The sequence below is a fragment of the Vombatus ursinus genome, unplaced genomic scaffold, assembly GCF_900497805.2.
Source record: "Vombatus ursinus unplaced genomic scaffold, bare-nosed wombat genome assembly UNPS02000580.1, whole genome shotgun sequence".
Classification (NCBI taxonomy): Eukaryota; Metazoa; Chordata; class Mammalia; order Diprotodontia; family Vombatidae; genus Vombatus; species Vombatus ursinus.
Genome location: NW_020940358.1, coordinates 22,152,414 through 22,168,472, shown reverse-complemented (window position 1 = coordinate 22,168,472; position 16,059 = coordinate 22,152,414). Strand labels below are relative to the sequence as shown.

General features: G+C 40.0%; 1 protein-coding gene across 1 annotated transcript in view; it reads right to left on the bottom strand.

Moving 5' to 3' along the window:
- Positions 1–4,737: 4,737 nt before the first annotated feature.
- The window catches only part of NFATC2 (nuclear factor of activated T cells 2), a 204,458-nt gene continuing 193,136 nt past the window's right edge, over positions 4,738–16,059 (bottom strand). Inside the window, exon 10 of the mRNA XM_027850841.1 lies at positions 4,738–4,782. Within this exon, the coding sequence (XP_027706642.1) occupies positions 4,763–4,782 (20 nt within the window). The 3' untranslated portion in view covers positions 4,738–4,762. The remainder of the gene's footprint in view (positions 4,783–16,059) is intronic.

Below are 16,059 nucleotides of genomic sequence, written 5' to 3'. Positions count from 1 at the left end.
TCTAACTCCAGAGCCATGGACTCTTTGCACTGTACTGTGCTGCCTCCCTGACTTTCCACCCAGACTTCATTGCACTATGCTGCATGAGTGGCTACTTTACCGCATTCTTAGGCAAAACATCGAGCTGCCAGATATAGCCCAGCCGTCATTGGAGGATCACCATTCAGACATGGGGTATGGAGGAATGAGAATGGAGGGGAGTTTCCTAAGGCCCCCATCTGGGGCAGTCAATGTGGGTGTGTGGAATTAACTGCACCTGCACGTGAGCTGAATCCAAATCATCCACTGAGTGATTTATCCCTCTCCCCACCTGATTTGCATGTTCTTACCATTGAGTGGCTACAGGGGCAATGAATTGTGAAAGAAAGTACGGAGAACCTTTGTTTTTCCTTTGGAAATTGACTCATAACCTTCAGTAAGTAATTTTTCTTCTTCCTTAACACCTTCTCAATGGAAGCAAATTGGTGGTTTTCAAGTTAATCATGTTCAGAAAAAGAAAAATATTTGCCCAAGTCTAAAAATCTTCAAGTTGCTATAAAAAGTTTTGAATGATTTTCTGGGCTGTGGAAAATATAATACATTTTACTTATACTTATAAAAAGCACTAGACCAGGACCCAAGACAGCTTATGTCTAATCCTGGTTCTGCCGCTAATATTCTGCCTTGGACAAGTCACTTCCTCTATCTGGGTCTCAATTTCTTTATCCAAGAATGAAGGAATTGGACTAAAATAGTCTCTAGGGTCCTTTTTTTTTAGCTCCAACTGCCATAGGTTTTTAGAGCCATAAGGAGCCCTAGAGATTATCTAGTTCAACCCCCTTATTTTAGAGATGAGTAAAGTGAAGCCCAGGAGAGTTTAAGAGACTCACCCAAGGTCACACATTAAGTCAATGACTAGGTCAGAATTCAAATTCTCATTTTATATCCCCAAATTGAGTGTTGTTTCCTCTAAATCATGTTACCTCTTTGGTTCTGTGATTCTTATTAGGGGTCCTTAATAGCTACAGACTGTAAATGAGAGCTATTACAGGAATTTCATACCCATTAGGTCCCAGAAATAGTTGAATTGTTTAAAAATAGAGGGAGAAGACTATCTTTCTGTGTCTATGAATGGCCCTGGCTGACCAAGCTATCTATCAGAATCAAGCTGACCGGAAAACGAGTAAAAAGGATTGCTAGATGGTCCAATGTGGATTAACAGGATAGCCAACCAGTGACAAAGGATCCAGGAATAATAAAGGATGCTGGCTGCATATTCCCTGCAAGAGTTCCTCTCCCTCTTCACCAAAGGAAGGACAGGCATCTGAGGATGCCAAGTATCGACTGATGCTTCAGAAATGCCTCATCCAAATGCTTTTTGGATCAGATTGAGGGCAGGAATACAAGAGACAAAAGACACATTTGAACACAGTCAGTGCCTGCTGAGGCTCTGGGAACGAGAGGACGTTACTGCCTTTAAGTAACTTTTAATCCAAGTATAAGAAACAGAAAAATTTCAGAACAGCATATAAACAAGCAATAGCTTGGACAATTCAGACTGAAGGCAAGAGCATTCAGAGAATTATCTCTGACTCAGTTTCCTTAATGGTGTTTTTCCCTGTGCTGTGAATTTTGGGTGAGGCTATCAAAATTGCACAGATTTGGCAATTACCAAGGAAAATAGTGAAGTCTAAGAGAGACAGCTTGGAACAGTGAAAAGCATGCTGGATTTGGAGCTAGAGATCTGGATTCGAATCCTGATTCTGTCCCTTCCTTCCTCTTGGTGTGACTTTGGACAACCCATTTAATATCCCAGGGACTTGGTTCCTCATTTGTAATACCAATACAAGATCTCTAAGGGTCCCTCCCAGCTCAAAATCTAGGATCTTATGAGGTTATCCCTAGGAGGGCAAGAGCACTTCAGCTGAAAGAACTTCAGAAGAAACTGGAGATCATGACCAACTGTTCAAGCCCAGGATGAAAACACTTGCCCACACATCAGAGTGTGGGGAAAATTGACATAATTATGTTTGTCTAACTCTGCACTCTGTTGTGTGCCCATTACAGAGTTACTATAGACTGAAGCACACCCAGCTTCTGCCAACCTCCTCTTGGCTCCTGGGATTCTTGATTGACTCTGCTTCACCTTCAGACCTGGTTTCTGGCCAGGGCTTGCCTGCCTTTGCAGTTCTATTCTTTACCTGTGGCTCCATTCCCTGTCTCTCAAAAAAAGGAGGGGTCAGTCAGCACCAGAGACCCTGTTCACTTGCAAGCCTAAGGACCAAGACAGAGTCTAAAAAATACCCGCATGCAAAAGGAATGGAAAAAAGGAAGGAATGAGGGGAAGGGAATGAGCCTACTATGGGCACTGTGCTAACTGCTTTACTGATATTACCTCATTTGATCCTTACAACAACTCTGAGAGATGGGTGTTTTTCATTTTCCCCATTTTAGAATTGAGGAAATAAAGCAGACATGGATTAAGCGACTTGCCAACACAGCCAGGAAGATCTAAGTTCAAATTCAGCCTTAGACGCTTACTAGCTTTGTGACCCTGGGCAAGTCACTTAACCCTGTTTGCTTCCGTTTCCTCATCTGTAGAATGAACTGGAGAAGGAAATGGCAAACCACTTAGTATCTTTGCTAAGAAAATCCCAAATGGGGCCATGAAGAGTCAGACATGACAGAAATAACTGAACAACAAAAAGACTCCAGGCCCAGCACTCTGTCCATTGCACTGCCTAGCTGCTTCCAGGCTTTTGCTGGCCAAACACTTTGCAAACCTTGACTGAAAAGTAATAGTGGCTGCTTGCTTAACTATCAGGGATAATGGAGTGTGAATGAATGGTGTGACTGACCAGATGTACTATACCTGAGCACACCTCAATTTACAAAAAGCCACTAAATAAAAATCTTAACATGAAACAAATTAGATTTGGTTCACTAAATATTTTCTGAATTGAATTAGGTGCTTTACTAAATAAAGGTCTCCTATAAACCACAGGGCTCACCAAATATGTTTAAAATCAATTTTAATTTACAAAAATTCATTTCATACACAAATTGTCTGGAACACATCTGCTTTACAAGGAGAAGACTGTCTGTACTTTGACTCCCTTCTTTTCAAGAATGCCTTTGCCTTTGGGTTAATACAGGCCCAATAGGCTCAGCCTCCATCCTTTGGTAGTTTGAAGTTCTCTAGTGAATATAACTGGAAAGTTTTATCACTAACTTGCTGTATGACTTGCGAATCTCCTAATGGATCCAAGTCTGCGTCCTCATCTATAAAATGGCACAAATTTTGGAGTTGAAGGAAGTGTCTAACACTTAACTGTGCATGTGACCTTGGGCAAGTCATTTAACTTCCCTAGGCCTTATTTCCCCCATGTATAGAATGAGAGGGTTAGACTAGACCATCTCTGAGGTCCTTTCCAGTTCCAGATCTATGATCCCATGGCGAGATTAGAATAGCCCTTCTTGGTCTAGTGTCTGGTGTTCTAAGGTCCCTTCTTGTTCCTGCACTCCACATTCTTTTTGTGATAGAGTGACTTGGAGTCAGAAGACTGGGCTCAATCCCACCCAACTAATGGAATGGCCGTGGGAAGGTCATTTAACCTCTCAAAGCCTCAATTTCTCCACCTGCAGAATGGGGATGCTGATTATTGCACTACATACCTTGCAGGGTTATTGTGAGCAGAACACTTTGCCAACACTAAAGTGCTACACACGTGTGAGATATCGCATCCAAAGGTTCCTTCCAGCTCTAGCAAGCAAAATTTTTTCCTGTTCTAGTGTTCTCTGTTCTGAAGTCCCTTCCAACTCTCATGTTCTATGTTCTAAGGTCTCTTCTTTCTTTGGCATCCTCTGTTATATGTTCTAAGGTCCCTTCAAGCTCTAACGTTCTATGATTCCATGGATCCATAAGTCCACATCATTTTCTTTACTGGAGAAATAAGGGAGTCAAATAATCAGAAGTATCAGTAAACTGAGTTGATTCATGATTTCTTTCTTAAGGGCACGAGGGAAAAAGAGAGAAAGCAGTCGCTGGTTCATTTTTATTTTTCTGCCAAAAACAGAGAATAAACTTTTTTTCTTTCTTAGAAACAACAGGAACAGCAAATAAGCGACCCTGATCTAACCTCATCACTGTCTACCACTCTTCTTGCCTTAGGCAGTGAGTGTCAGTCACTAGAGTGAAAATTTATACAAGGGCACCTGAGATATACTAAATTATCAGAATGTTGGGTTGATAAAGTTCCACAAGGCCAGGAATCAGCGGGAAGGAGAGATTCTACTCACTTTCCCTCCACCCCCAACTATTCAATTTCTATGCATCTCTCTCAAGACCTAGCTTAAATGCCTCTTCCTCCATGAATCCTCCATGATCATTTCCTCGATCCACCCTCCCCTGCCCCCCACACACACATAGCCTAAATAGAAAATGGCGCCTCCCTTTTCTAAAATTCTGTAGTCCTTTGCTTCTGACCTCTTCCGTAACACTTTATATTCGTCTTACATGATATGATTGATATATATATGTTACACAAACATACATAGACACAGACACATGCATATATGTGTGTATACACACACACATATATGTATATACATACACACGTGCTTTTTTGTTTTGCGTTTTGGTCTTTCCTCTCCAACTAGGTTGTAAGCTCTCTGAAGTCAAGCATGGTGTCGTGTTCAGCTCCATATCCTTCTGAGTAGTGTCCAAGACGTAATAGTTTTTCAGTAAATGCTTGTAGAATGAATGAAGGCAGGCATTCAGTGTCTATAGGGACCATGGCAGGACTGGAATAGAAGGGTACAGAAAATGGGATGGAGACATGCTGAAATCGAGGTTGTTTCTACTTCATAAATTCACCCAGGCCCAGCCCTGGCTGTGTTACTGGGCACCATCTGCCCCCTGAGAAGCCAGTTCTGTGTCTGCCACCAACCTCAGACTGGTGGTGTGTCACTGAGGTTGGCCACAGAAATGACAGAATGCACTGAGGTTTTTAGAGTAGGGCCAGGCTTAGCTCTTTTCCCCAACCACACACTCTTTTGTTCCTTTTCTGTGGACGGGCCTGGTACTTGAGCCCCACTCATTTGGGTAGGAAGGGACTTAGTCATGAAAGATGCCATGCTTGTGACCTAGATACAGCTGCTTGGGTGCTCCCCAGGAGCAGCTGGACCAGGCCCCCAGAATGAATCCATGTCATTCCCAAGGCCCTCAGGCACTCACTTCCTCTCTGAGACTGGACTAAGGGGACAAGTCTAGTAGACATCACACTGAAGGTAATAGTTGTGGCAATAGCTAGAGGGGGCTGCTGAGTCAAGTAAAGATATTTTTCAGGCTAGGGAAGACCAAACTTATTGCAAAACCAAGGGAGGGAGGGATTGTAGATGTTAAGGAAGAGAATGAAGTCCTCCATCAACTGAGAAGGGATGCTCACTTTTGAAAAAGACAATTTAATATAGTGGCTAGGTGGCAAAGTGCCTAGAATGCTGAGCCTAAAGTTAGGAAGACTCATCCTCTTGAGTTCAAATCTGACCTCCGACACTTACCAGCTGTGTAACCCTGGGAAAGTCACTTAACTCTCTTTGCCTCAGTTTCCTCATCTGTAAAATGAGCTGGAAAAGGAAATGGCAGAACCCTCCAAAATCTTTGCCAAAAAAACCCCACATGGGGTCATGAAGAGTTGTACGTAACTATGTACATATACATATATGTATATATATATATATATGTACATAAAAAGTATAATGGATAAAACACTAGAAGTGGAGTGAAGAAGACTGCTTCAGCTACTTACTAGCTTTGTGAGCCTGGGCAAATCACTTTAAATCACTGGGCCTCAGTTCTTCATCTGTAACATAAAGAAGTTGTACCAGATGGTCTCTAGACTCCCTTCTAGCTCTAAATTTATGATCCTATGTAGCAACACATCATCTGAAACTGGAGCAAGAAATGAGAGCTCAGATGTAGATACAGAGATTCAATTTAATACAACAAACATTTATTAAGTGCCTGCTAGGTGGAAAGTCTTGGGCTAGGTACTGAGGATACTAAGGAGAAAAGTGAAGCAATTACTGCCCTCAAGAAGCTTACAGTTTAATGGAGAGACTAATGTATCTACACAAGAAAGTATGATAGAAGGTAGTGTGCGATATGGCAAAGGAGAAGTCTCAACAAAGTACTCTAGGAAAGTTGAGAACAGTGAGAAAGAGAGATCATGTTCACTTTCGAGTATCAGAAATATTGAAGAGAATATGTGAGTGAATTCAGAAGTTTGAGCCAAATAGCCTTCATCTTCTTAAAGATGACAGTTATCCCCTTGAGAACTGTGTGAAATGTCTGGAAAAAATAATACTGATTGGGTGCTAGATAAGAGAAGGTCTGGAATCATTCCTTTGTGTATTGGATAGGGAGTCAGTGAGGTATCTTTTGGATTGTAAGCTCCTTGAGGGTAGGAACCATGCTTCCAACTGCTCACCCTTTCCACCTGTCATAATGTAAATGTTGGCTGATATTTCTTCAGATAGGACGAACCTCATGAACTGACTTGGTGTTGCCAGAACTGGGCTTTGACTGACTCTGAAGCCCAGGCTTCATTCTTATTGAGGAAAACTAACTGACTCCACTCCCAATAGCAACTATATTCTTGTTTTATGTTCTGAAATATTTTCTTGGGGCTTGGAAAGGCAGGAAGAGATAACCTCTTGCACTATCAATTGTTATTATTGCAATATAATAACAATAGCTAACACTTAGATAGTGCTTCAAGTTTCGCAAAGCTCTTTACAAATATTATCTAATTTGATCCTCACAACAATCTTGAGAGGAAGGTTCTGTTATTAATATCTCCATTTTATAGATGAAGAAACTGAGGCTGAGAAAGGTTACATGATTTGCCCAGGGTCACACATCTAGCAAGTGTTTGAGGCCAGATTTGAACTCAGGTTTTCCTGACTCCAAGCCCAACACTCTTTCCATTGCACCACTATAATAGCTGACATTCATGTAATATTTTAAGGTTTTCAAAGTATTTTACACATTATAATCATCTGATCCTTGCAATAATGCTATGACTGGTACTATAGGTCTTCTTAACTCCTATTTACAGGTGTGGAAACTGAAGTTCAGAAAGGTTAACTGAATTACCCATGGTTCACATAGCTAAGTAAATGCTGGAGTCAGGATTTGAATCCAGTAATAAGAGTTAGAAGACAGCAGAGGTGGAATAGCTAAACACTCTTGTTCTCTCTTCACCTCTGAATCTAATTTTATCTGAATCAAATAGCCACTTTCTTAAAATTGGGGAACTTTGCTTGATAGTCAAGTGTTACTACTCTGGCAATGATGGACACAGACCCCAGTTTGGTTTGGGGTTCTATATAGCTCTATAAACACTGAATATCCCGTTGGTTCATTTATCCATCTACTCATCAGTCAGTGATGTTACAACAGGGCACACTTAAGGAAAAGCCTTTGGAAGAAATTGTCATATTAGATACTTGAATTGCAAAGTGAACTATGAATTACAAAAGTAGAACAAAAGGTTTCCAATATGCATGAATTTCTATGTTTCAAAAATACATATGAATGTATACCAAGGAGAAGGGCTTGGCATTGGAAAGAACATAAGGAAGAATTACTCACTTGGAAAAATTGTCATTATTTTCTCAAATTTGTCAAAAAGAAAACAACCTAATGACTCTTCCACATATTGGCAAACAGAAAACATGTTTTTCCACCTCTGCATTCATTTTTTTTTTACTAGACTCATAAATGTTTAATTAATTATTTATTTGTTTATTTTTACTGAACCTGGTTCCATCAGTGTGGGGAGCTCCCTGGAAGGAAACTCAATATGCCAATGTAGCCCGGCATCTGCTCTACAATTTATATTTAGTTACCTAGGGCACTGAAAAGTTAAGTGACTTGCCCAGGATCACACACAGATCTTTGTGAATGTACATCAAGCTCTTTTTCTACTACATCATATTGCATCTCTATTATGCCTTACTGTATGTCATGCTGTATTGGAGTTATCTATCAGATCTTTCTTCTAGACTGTAACCTCCATGAGCATAGGGCCTGTGCTTTATTTAATCTTTGCAGTTTTGTCAGGACCCTGCATTGAGCCCTATATTCATTTTACTGAATGAATTAATCAATAAATATATCAGTGCAACCACTCCTGAGCCACCTATGTTTCTACTTAGAAATGCCAAAAGACTATGCCAGGAGTGGGGAACCTGCAGCCTTGAGGCCACATGTGGCCTTCTAGGTCCTCAAATGCGGCCCTTTGACTGAATCCAAAGTTCACAGAACAAATCCCCTTAATAAAAGGATTTGTTTTGTAAAATTTGGACTCGGTCAAAAGGCCACATCAGATGAACTAGAAGGCCACATGTGGCCTCAAGGCCACAGATTCCCCACCCCTGGACCATGCCTTAGCTGGGTTATGATACCTGATGCAGACAGAGAAATACAAAGCAACACCTATCTGCCTATGTCAGATGTAGCTGTCAGATGTGTGTTCTTTGGTTTTCAGAACTTGGGCTGTCTGTTCTGCCAGGAGACCCTGGAATCACAGTCTGAAATGCTGAGTTGTCTACTGGACAACACAACCAGGATATAGGGAGTGAACTAATTTATCTGCACCATATGAATGTGAAACTGGAACATGGATTAACAGTAGGCACGCCGGGGGGGAAGGACCAGATGGAAAGAAGGCAGAGCCAAAATGTAATCATTACTGCTAGGATTATCCTCACACAATATAAGGTAGCTAAGGGCTGTGGGCTTACTCTGTTTCAGCACAGATTCCTCACTTTGCCAAACAGAATGCTGGAAGAATCATCTGAATCTCTCTTCACAGCTTTTGGCTCACAAATGGCATCTGGCAAATCCACTCCCTGTCTACCTGTCTCCAGAGAGCAACGTAGTAATTGAAGAGTGTGTTTTATAGGAAAGAGGACCAGGATTGATGCTGAAATGCAAAAAGGCAAATGACAACCAGGTTACTTCTAGATCCCTCTGGAGAAGCGGCCCATGTACTGTGTGGGCCAACAAAGAAGGGCAACTAACTCATTAGAAGAGATAGAGACCCTGCGTAAAAGCACGACGAGATATGAAGTCAGGAGAAAAACAAAGATCAATTTTATAGGTTAGTCAGTCTTCCTTCTCTTATTTCTCCAATAAAGTATTTCTCTATGGCATTCATTTTTGTCTCTTTGAAATTTGTAAATATGCAGGTTAGATGATACAATTCAGTTTCATTTTGCTGTTTGTTCAACACATGTTTATTAAGCATTCTACTATGCCTCAGGCACTATGCTGGGTTCTTGGGATACAAAGACAAAAGTAAACTGGTTCCTGTCCTCAAAAAGATTCAACATATACACAGATAAGCATTTGCAAAGTAAGTGTGTGTGTGTGTGTGAGTGTGTGTGTGTGTGTGTGAGAGAGAGACACAGAGACACAGAGACAGAGAGAGAGTGTGTTAATAATGGGGGGAAGAAGGATACAGGAATATGAACGGTTTTGTGTAGGAGATGGCACGTGGCCTGTGCTTTGTAGGAAGCTGGGGAGTCTATAAAGCGGAGGTAAGCAGGCAGTGCGTTTCTGACGTGGGAGGACTATGCGTACAAAGGAACGAGGCAGGAGTCAGAATGTCTTGCATAGCGAACAGCTAGTGGGCCAATTTAACTGGAATGGAGAGGACGCCTGCCGTTTATGAAGTATAGAATAGGGACTTTTTTTCTGAATGCTTTTTACCCCAGTGTGATCTATAGTAACATTTAGGATAAGAGTTCTGAAATTTAATCCAGTCCTCTCAGTTTACAGACGAGGGCTCTGGAGCCCACAGAGTGGAAGTGACTTGCCTAAGGTCACACGGGAGTTGTCAGCAGAGCTGAACTAGTCTAGACTCAGACTAGCACTAGAGCTAAAACTAGTCCAGAACTCAGCTTTCCCGACTCATGGCTCCTACACCACATGACTGCCTTCAGCGAAGGTCACTGCAGCCTTCTGTGGCTCTCGGTACTGACACCCGCCCGACAGACAAGTTTAACCACTGGTCCGCAGCCTTAAGTGCTTGGTCCCTGCTGTGAAACTTCTCCATGGATGACGAGTGAAACGCGCTCAGTTTAACGCGCCCGTCTCACATTACCCCCACAGAGTTAGCTTTGAAGTCTGAGATCTTCAAGAACTAAAATTTGAAAAGCTGGTCCGCGATTTTAGTTTTAACCCTGGGTCCTCCAGCTCCTTAATCCCATGCTGTTCTCCAAGTCCCTATTCTGGCTTCACTTTTCCGCTTTCACACTTGACCCTGTGGGTAGCCATTTCAATCATATCCTTAAATCACTTACCTCTCTTGGTATTCTGCCATCCTGCTCTGCTAATCCTCAACCCCGTATAACTCTTGATATCTAGGTTGTTTTTTTTTTTTTTTTTCTTTTCCTGATTTCAAGCCATTGAACCATGCTAGAGGGAGCCACGCTGATTGGGTCTGCTACAAATTTGTATCGTCACCTCAATTGGTCTCTCAATGATACGTGGTAAATCTTCTGTTCACCTCCAATTTCCTATCACTTCTCCCATGATGATTTTTCTTTTTCTTTTTTCTTTCTTTATTCTTAGTTTTCTACATTCACTTTTATAAGATTTTGAGTTCTAAATTTTTCCCCCTCTCTTCCTTCCCCCCTCCCCAAGACGGCATGCAATCTGATAGAGGCTATACATGTGCAATCCTATTAAATATATTTCCACATTAGTCATGTTGTGAAAGAAGGATGAGAACAAAAAGAAAAAAAAACACGAGAAAGAAAATAAAAGAGAAAATAGTATACTTTGATCTGCATTCAGACTCCATAGTTCTTTCTCTGAATGTGGATAGCATTTTCCATCATGAGTCTTTTGAAATTGTCTTAGATCCTTCTATTGCTGAGAAGAGTTAAATCTATCAAAGTTGGTCATCGAACAATGTTGCTGTTAGTGTACAATGTTCTGCTCACTTCCCTCAGCATCAGTTCATGTAAATCTTTTCAGGTTTTTTTCTAAAATCCACCTGCTCATCATTTCTTATGGAACACCAGTATTCCATTACATTCATATACCACAACTTGTTCAGCCATTCCCCAACAGGGCATTCCCTCAATTTCTGATTCTTGGCCACCTCAAAAAGAGCTGTTATAAATATTTTGTACATGTGGTCATTTTCCCATTTTTATGATCTCTTTGGGATACAGACCAAGAAGTGATATTGCTGGATCAAAGGCTATACACAGTTTTATAGCCCTTTGGCCATAGTTCCAAATTGCTCTCCAGAATGGTTGGATCAATTCACAACTCCACCAACAATGCATTCCAACTTTCCCACATCTTCTCCAACATTTATGATTTTCCTATTTTGTCATGTTAGCCAATCTGATAGGTGTAATGTGGTACATAAGATTAATGTGTATTTCTCTAAACAATAGTGATTTAGAGCATTTTTTTCATATGACAATAAATAACTTTAATTTTTTCATCTGAAAACTGCCTGTTCATACCCCAGGCCATTTATTGATTAGGGAATGACTTGTATTCTTATAAATTTGACTCAATTCTCTATATATTTTAAAAATGAGGGCTTTATCAGGGACATTGGCTGTAAAAATTGTTTCCTGCTTTCTACTTCCCTTCTAATCTTGGTTGCATTGGCTCTGTTTGTGCAAAACCTTTTTAATTTAATGTAACCAAAATTATCCATTTTGCATTTCATAATGTTCTGCATTTCTTGTTTGGCCATAAATTTTTCTGTTCTCCATAGATTTGCTCTCCTAATTTGATTATAGTATCACCCTGTGTGTCTAAATTGTGTACCCATTTTGACTTTATCTTGGTATACAGTATAAGATGTTGGTCCATGCCTAGTTTCCGCCATACTATTTTCTAGTTTTCCCAGCAGTTTTTGTCAATTAGCAAGTTTTTATCCCAGAAGCTGGAGTCTTCAGATTTATCAGAAAGTAGATTGCTATAGTCATTGACTACTGTGTCTTGTGTACCTAACCTATTCCACTGATCCATCACTCTATTTCTTAGCTGCACCAAGTAGTTTTGATGATTGCTACTTTATAGTACAGTTTTAGACCTGGCAAGGCTAGGCCACTTTCCCTTGCATTTCTTTTCATTAATTCCTTTGATGTTCTGGATCTTTTGTTCTTCCAGATGAGTTTTGTTATTATTTTTTCTAGCTCTAAAAAGTAATTTTTGGTAGTTTGATTGGTATGGCACTGAATAAGTAAATTAACTTAGGTAGAGTTGTCATTTTTATTACATTAGCTCAGCCTACCCATGAGCAGTTGATATTTTTCTAATTTTTCAGACACGATGATTTTTCAAACCCTCTCTTTTCTCAGGCCCCTAACTTAATCTTCAATTCCCACACTTCAATGCATTCCTACTTTACTGAAGAGATTGACACCAGCTATCACAAGCTCCTCATCTCTCATCCACATCTCAAAGCCTCTTGTTTTCTCTTCCATCTTTTCTTTCACGCTCTTTTTCTTCCTTTCTGTCTCAAAAGATGAATGGAGGGGGCTCTTTTTTTGTCACAGCTTGTCCATATTCCTTGACCCAGTCTCCTCAATTTCTCTGGGGACTTACTCCATCCATTATCCATTATCCACCCCTGTTTTGCTCCTACTTTTTTGGCTCCTCTTCTTCCTACAGACATGCTTGGGTTTCCATTAACTTAAAAAAAATCTTTCCCTTGGCCTTGTTTGTTTCCCTCTCAAGCTATCATCTTGTATTTCTTCTCTCCTTCACTGGCAAGCTTCTAGAATGAATAGCATACCTTGTTTCCCTACCATGTGTTCACATCCCAATCCCCTGCAAGATTACTTCTGTTCCTACCACTTTATATTGATCCTTAATGGGCTGTAGATGCTTAATAGGTATTTTTTGAATTGTTGGAACCTGGAAGAATTTTGGAGAAAGGTAAAGGTGTAGATGAGGTGGAGTGGGTTATAGACAACAGACATTCTCTGGAAGTTGCCCATCCCCTTCATTGAACATTGGATCAGTTTCTAGATACATGTAGTGAGTTCCATTAACAAGGAAAGGACGAAGACAGAAGTTCAGTTAAAGGCTTGCTTATGGTGCTTATGGGGCTGATTCAATACAACAAATTACATTTTAATTTCACTGTGAAGGACAGAGCTTTCCACAAAGGGTAATATAGTTAAAGAACAGAGACACAGCAATTTACTTTTCAATTATCAACTCTATTCAGATGATTCCCAAATCTATATACCCTGCCCACATCTCTCTCCTAAACTCCAGGAACTGTCTGCTGGACACCTTTACCTTATTCAAAACTTTGGAATCATTCTGACTTTTTCTTCTCTCTCACCCCTTCATATCCAATCAATTGAAGGTTCTTCCACCATGATACCTTTTTCATCTGTGGTGCAAGACTGGTGCACAAGAGGAAGACTAGGGCTAAATGTATAGATCTGGGAGTTATCTGTATGGAGAGAATAATTAAATTGACTCCTATACAAACGTGGATTCCCTCAAAATATTAGTTTATAGGTTGTTAGCGAAAAGGAGAGATGTGTCCTTTAATTGATAAATAATACAGTACCAATGGTAACTTGTGTTTGATCAGAATTTTGTTTTTCATTGTTGACTTTATTTGCATGATAACATCATTGGGTATATTGATATTTAGGCCTTGTTCACTCTTCATTACTTCAGACAAGTCTTCCCATATTCCTCTGAATCCTTCATATTTATCTTCTCTTACAGAACAATAATATTCCATTACATGAACATATCACAGTTTTATCTGTTTTCCCAATGTTTTTATTTCTAGAATCACATGATCATAAATAACACTGATCTGAATATTTTTGTATCTTTTGTATCCTTTCTTATTCTTAACCTTCTGGGGGTGTGGTCCCAGTAAGTATAATCTCTGGATTAGAGTATAAACAATTTCCTGAATTTTCTTGCCTAATTTCAAATTGTTTTCCAGAATGATTGAACCAACCACAGTGAATCCATGTGCCTATCTTGCCTTGGTCCCGCCAACAACGAGTTTTCCCATTTTTGATAACTTGGTGAGTATAAAATGATAACTTGTTCTCATTTGCATTTCTCTTTGAGCAGAATGACTTTTTAAAAATTTAATATTTTATTTTCCCCCAAATACATGTAAAAACAATTTTAACACGCTTTTTTTTTCAAATTTTGTGTTCCAAATTCTCTCCCTTCCTCCTGTCCCCTCCTCATTGAGAAGGTAAGCAATTTAACATAACTTATATATATGTAGTCATGCAAAACATATTTCCATATAAGTCATGCTGTGAAAGAAAACACAAACCAAAAAAAAAAAAAACAACCAAGAAAAATAAAGCAAGTAAAGAAAAAGTATGCTTCAATCTGCATTCAGACTCCACCAGTTCCTTCTCTGGAGATGGACAGTACCTTTCATCATAAGTCCTTCAGAACTGTCTTGGATCATTGTGTTTCTGAGAATAGCTAAGTGAATCACAGCTGATCATCATGCAATATTGCTGTTACTGTGTGCAATGTTCTCTTGGTTTGAGCAGAATAACTCTGAAGATGTTAGAACTTTGCAAGATCTAATTAGACTAGCCTGTAGGGGTAAAAGGTAATTTTTTTAAATGCTAGGATTTGATAATTAATATTAAGATTTGACATAGATACTAAGATTTGGCAAAAGAGAATTTCATAAATGAAGATGCTACACTTTCCTGTTTTCTAGTGGAATAGTTCAACTGTTTAGACATAAATATTGAGGCAAGATGTGGTATAGGGGCAAGAGGTCTGAAACTGGCCTCAGAAATCCTAGATTTGAGTCTTAGCTCTGCTTCTCACCTTTCTGACCCTCACTTTTCTCATCTGTGAAGTAGGGATAATAATAATTGCACTTTCTACCTCAAAGGATCAAATCACTTAAGGTAATTAGTGATTTGTGCCTGAAATGTACTGTAGAGATGTAAACTGTTACAAAAGTGACATTATTATTATGGGTATTATGGGATTGATTTCTGAGAAACCACCACATTTTAAAGATTGAAATTGGCTGCCATCACCTACTGCTAATGACTTTCTTTCAAGGGATTCTCATTGTAGTGAGGGTTCAGAATGCTCTCCAGTTTCCATCAGCCCCTTGGCTTGATTTTGACTCCATGGAACATCGTGCTTCCTCCAGGATAAGTTGACCACTTGAAATTTCAACACCATGTTAGATTGACTCAGTGTGTGATGCTCAACATCTTCTCTGTTCCCTCAGTTGCTTCTCCGCTCTGGCTGCAAAGCTGGAGGGTGGTGCAGTAAAAACCCCTCCCCCAAATCTTTCCTTTTTAGAAGGTTTTGAACTTTCAGAACCTTCCAGGTAACTTTCCATTTTCTGTTAGTAGCATGGCTTGGTTTCAACTCCATAGAACATCATCCCTTCTGTTTCAGCTCCTCTTACCCTTATCTGCCCCACACCACCCTCCACCCCCCGCCCCTTTCAGGTTCCTTTTGTGTGTTGTCTTACCTCATTAGATTTTAAGCATCATGAGGGGAGGGTCTGTCTTTTTTTCATATTTGTACCCCCTGCACTTAGTGTCTGGCATGTAATAGGTATTTAAGAAATGGTTGTTGAATTTAATAGAATTTAACAAATGTTTATTAAGTATGTAGTAGGTCTAATGAGAGGCAGTGTGGCATAATAGAGGACAGGGAAGACCTGAATTCAAGTCCTACCTCCAACACATACTAGCTATGTCACTCCTGACAAGTCACTTAATGTCTCATTGACCCAGGTAGCTTTCTAAAATGGATTGCCTCATCTACACTCTTGGAGGTAGCATCTTTCTAGGGAGTTTCCTACTTTGAGGAAATCATAGGTATGAACCAAACTACTAAGCTCAATGCCTAATGGTAAGCAGCGGTTACACTTAGACACAGGGTGGCAACAGTTTTGATTGATTCATGTCTTTTCATCCCGAGAGACTTTCTCATCTTGTGTCTCTTGTGACCAAAATGGCAAAGATCTGTGATGTTGGATAAATTGCTAC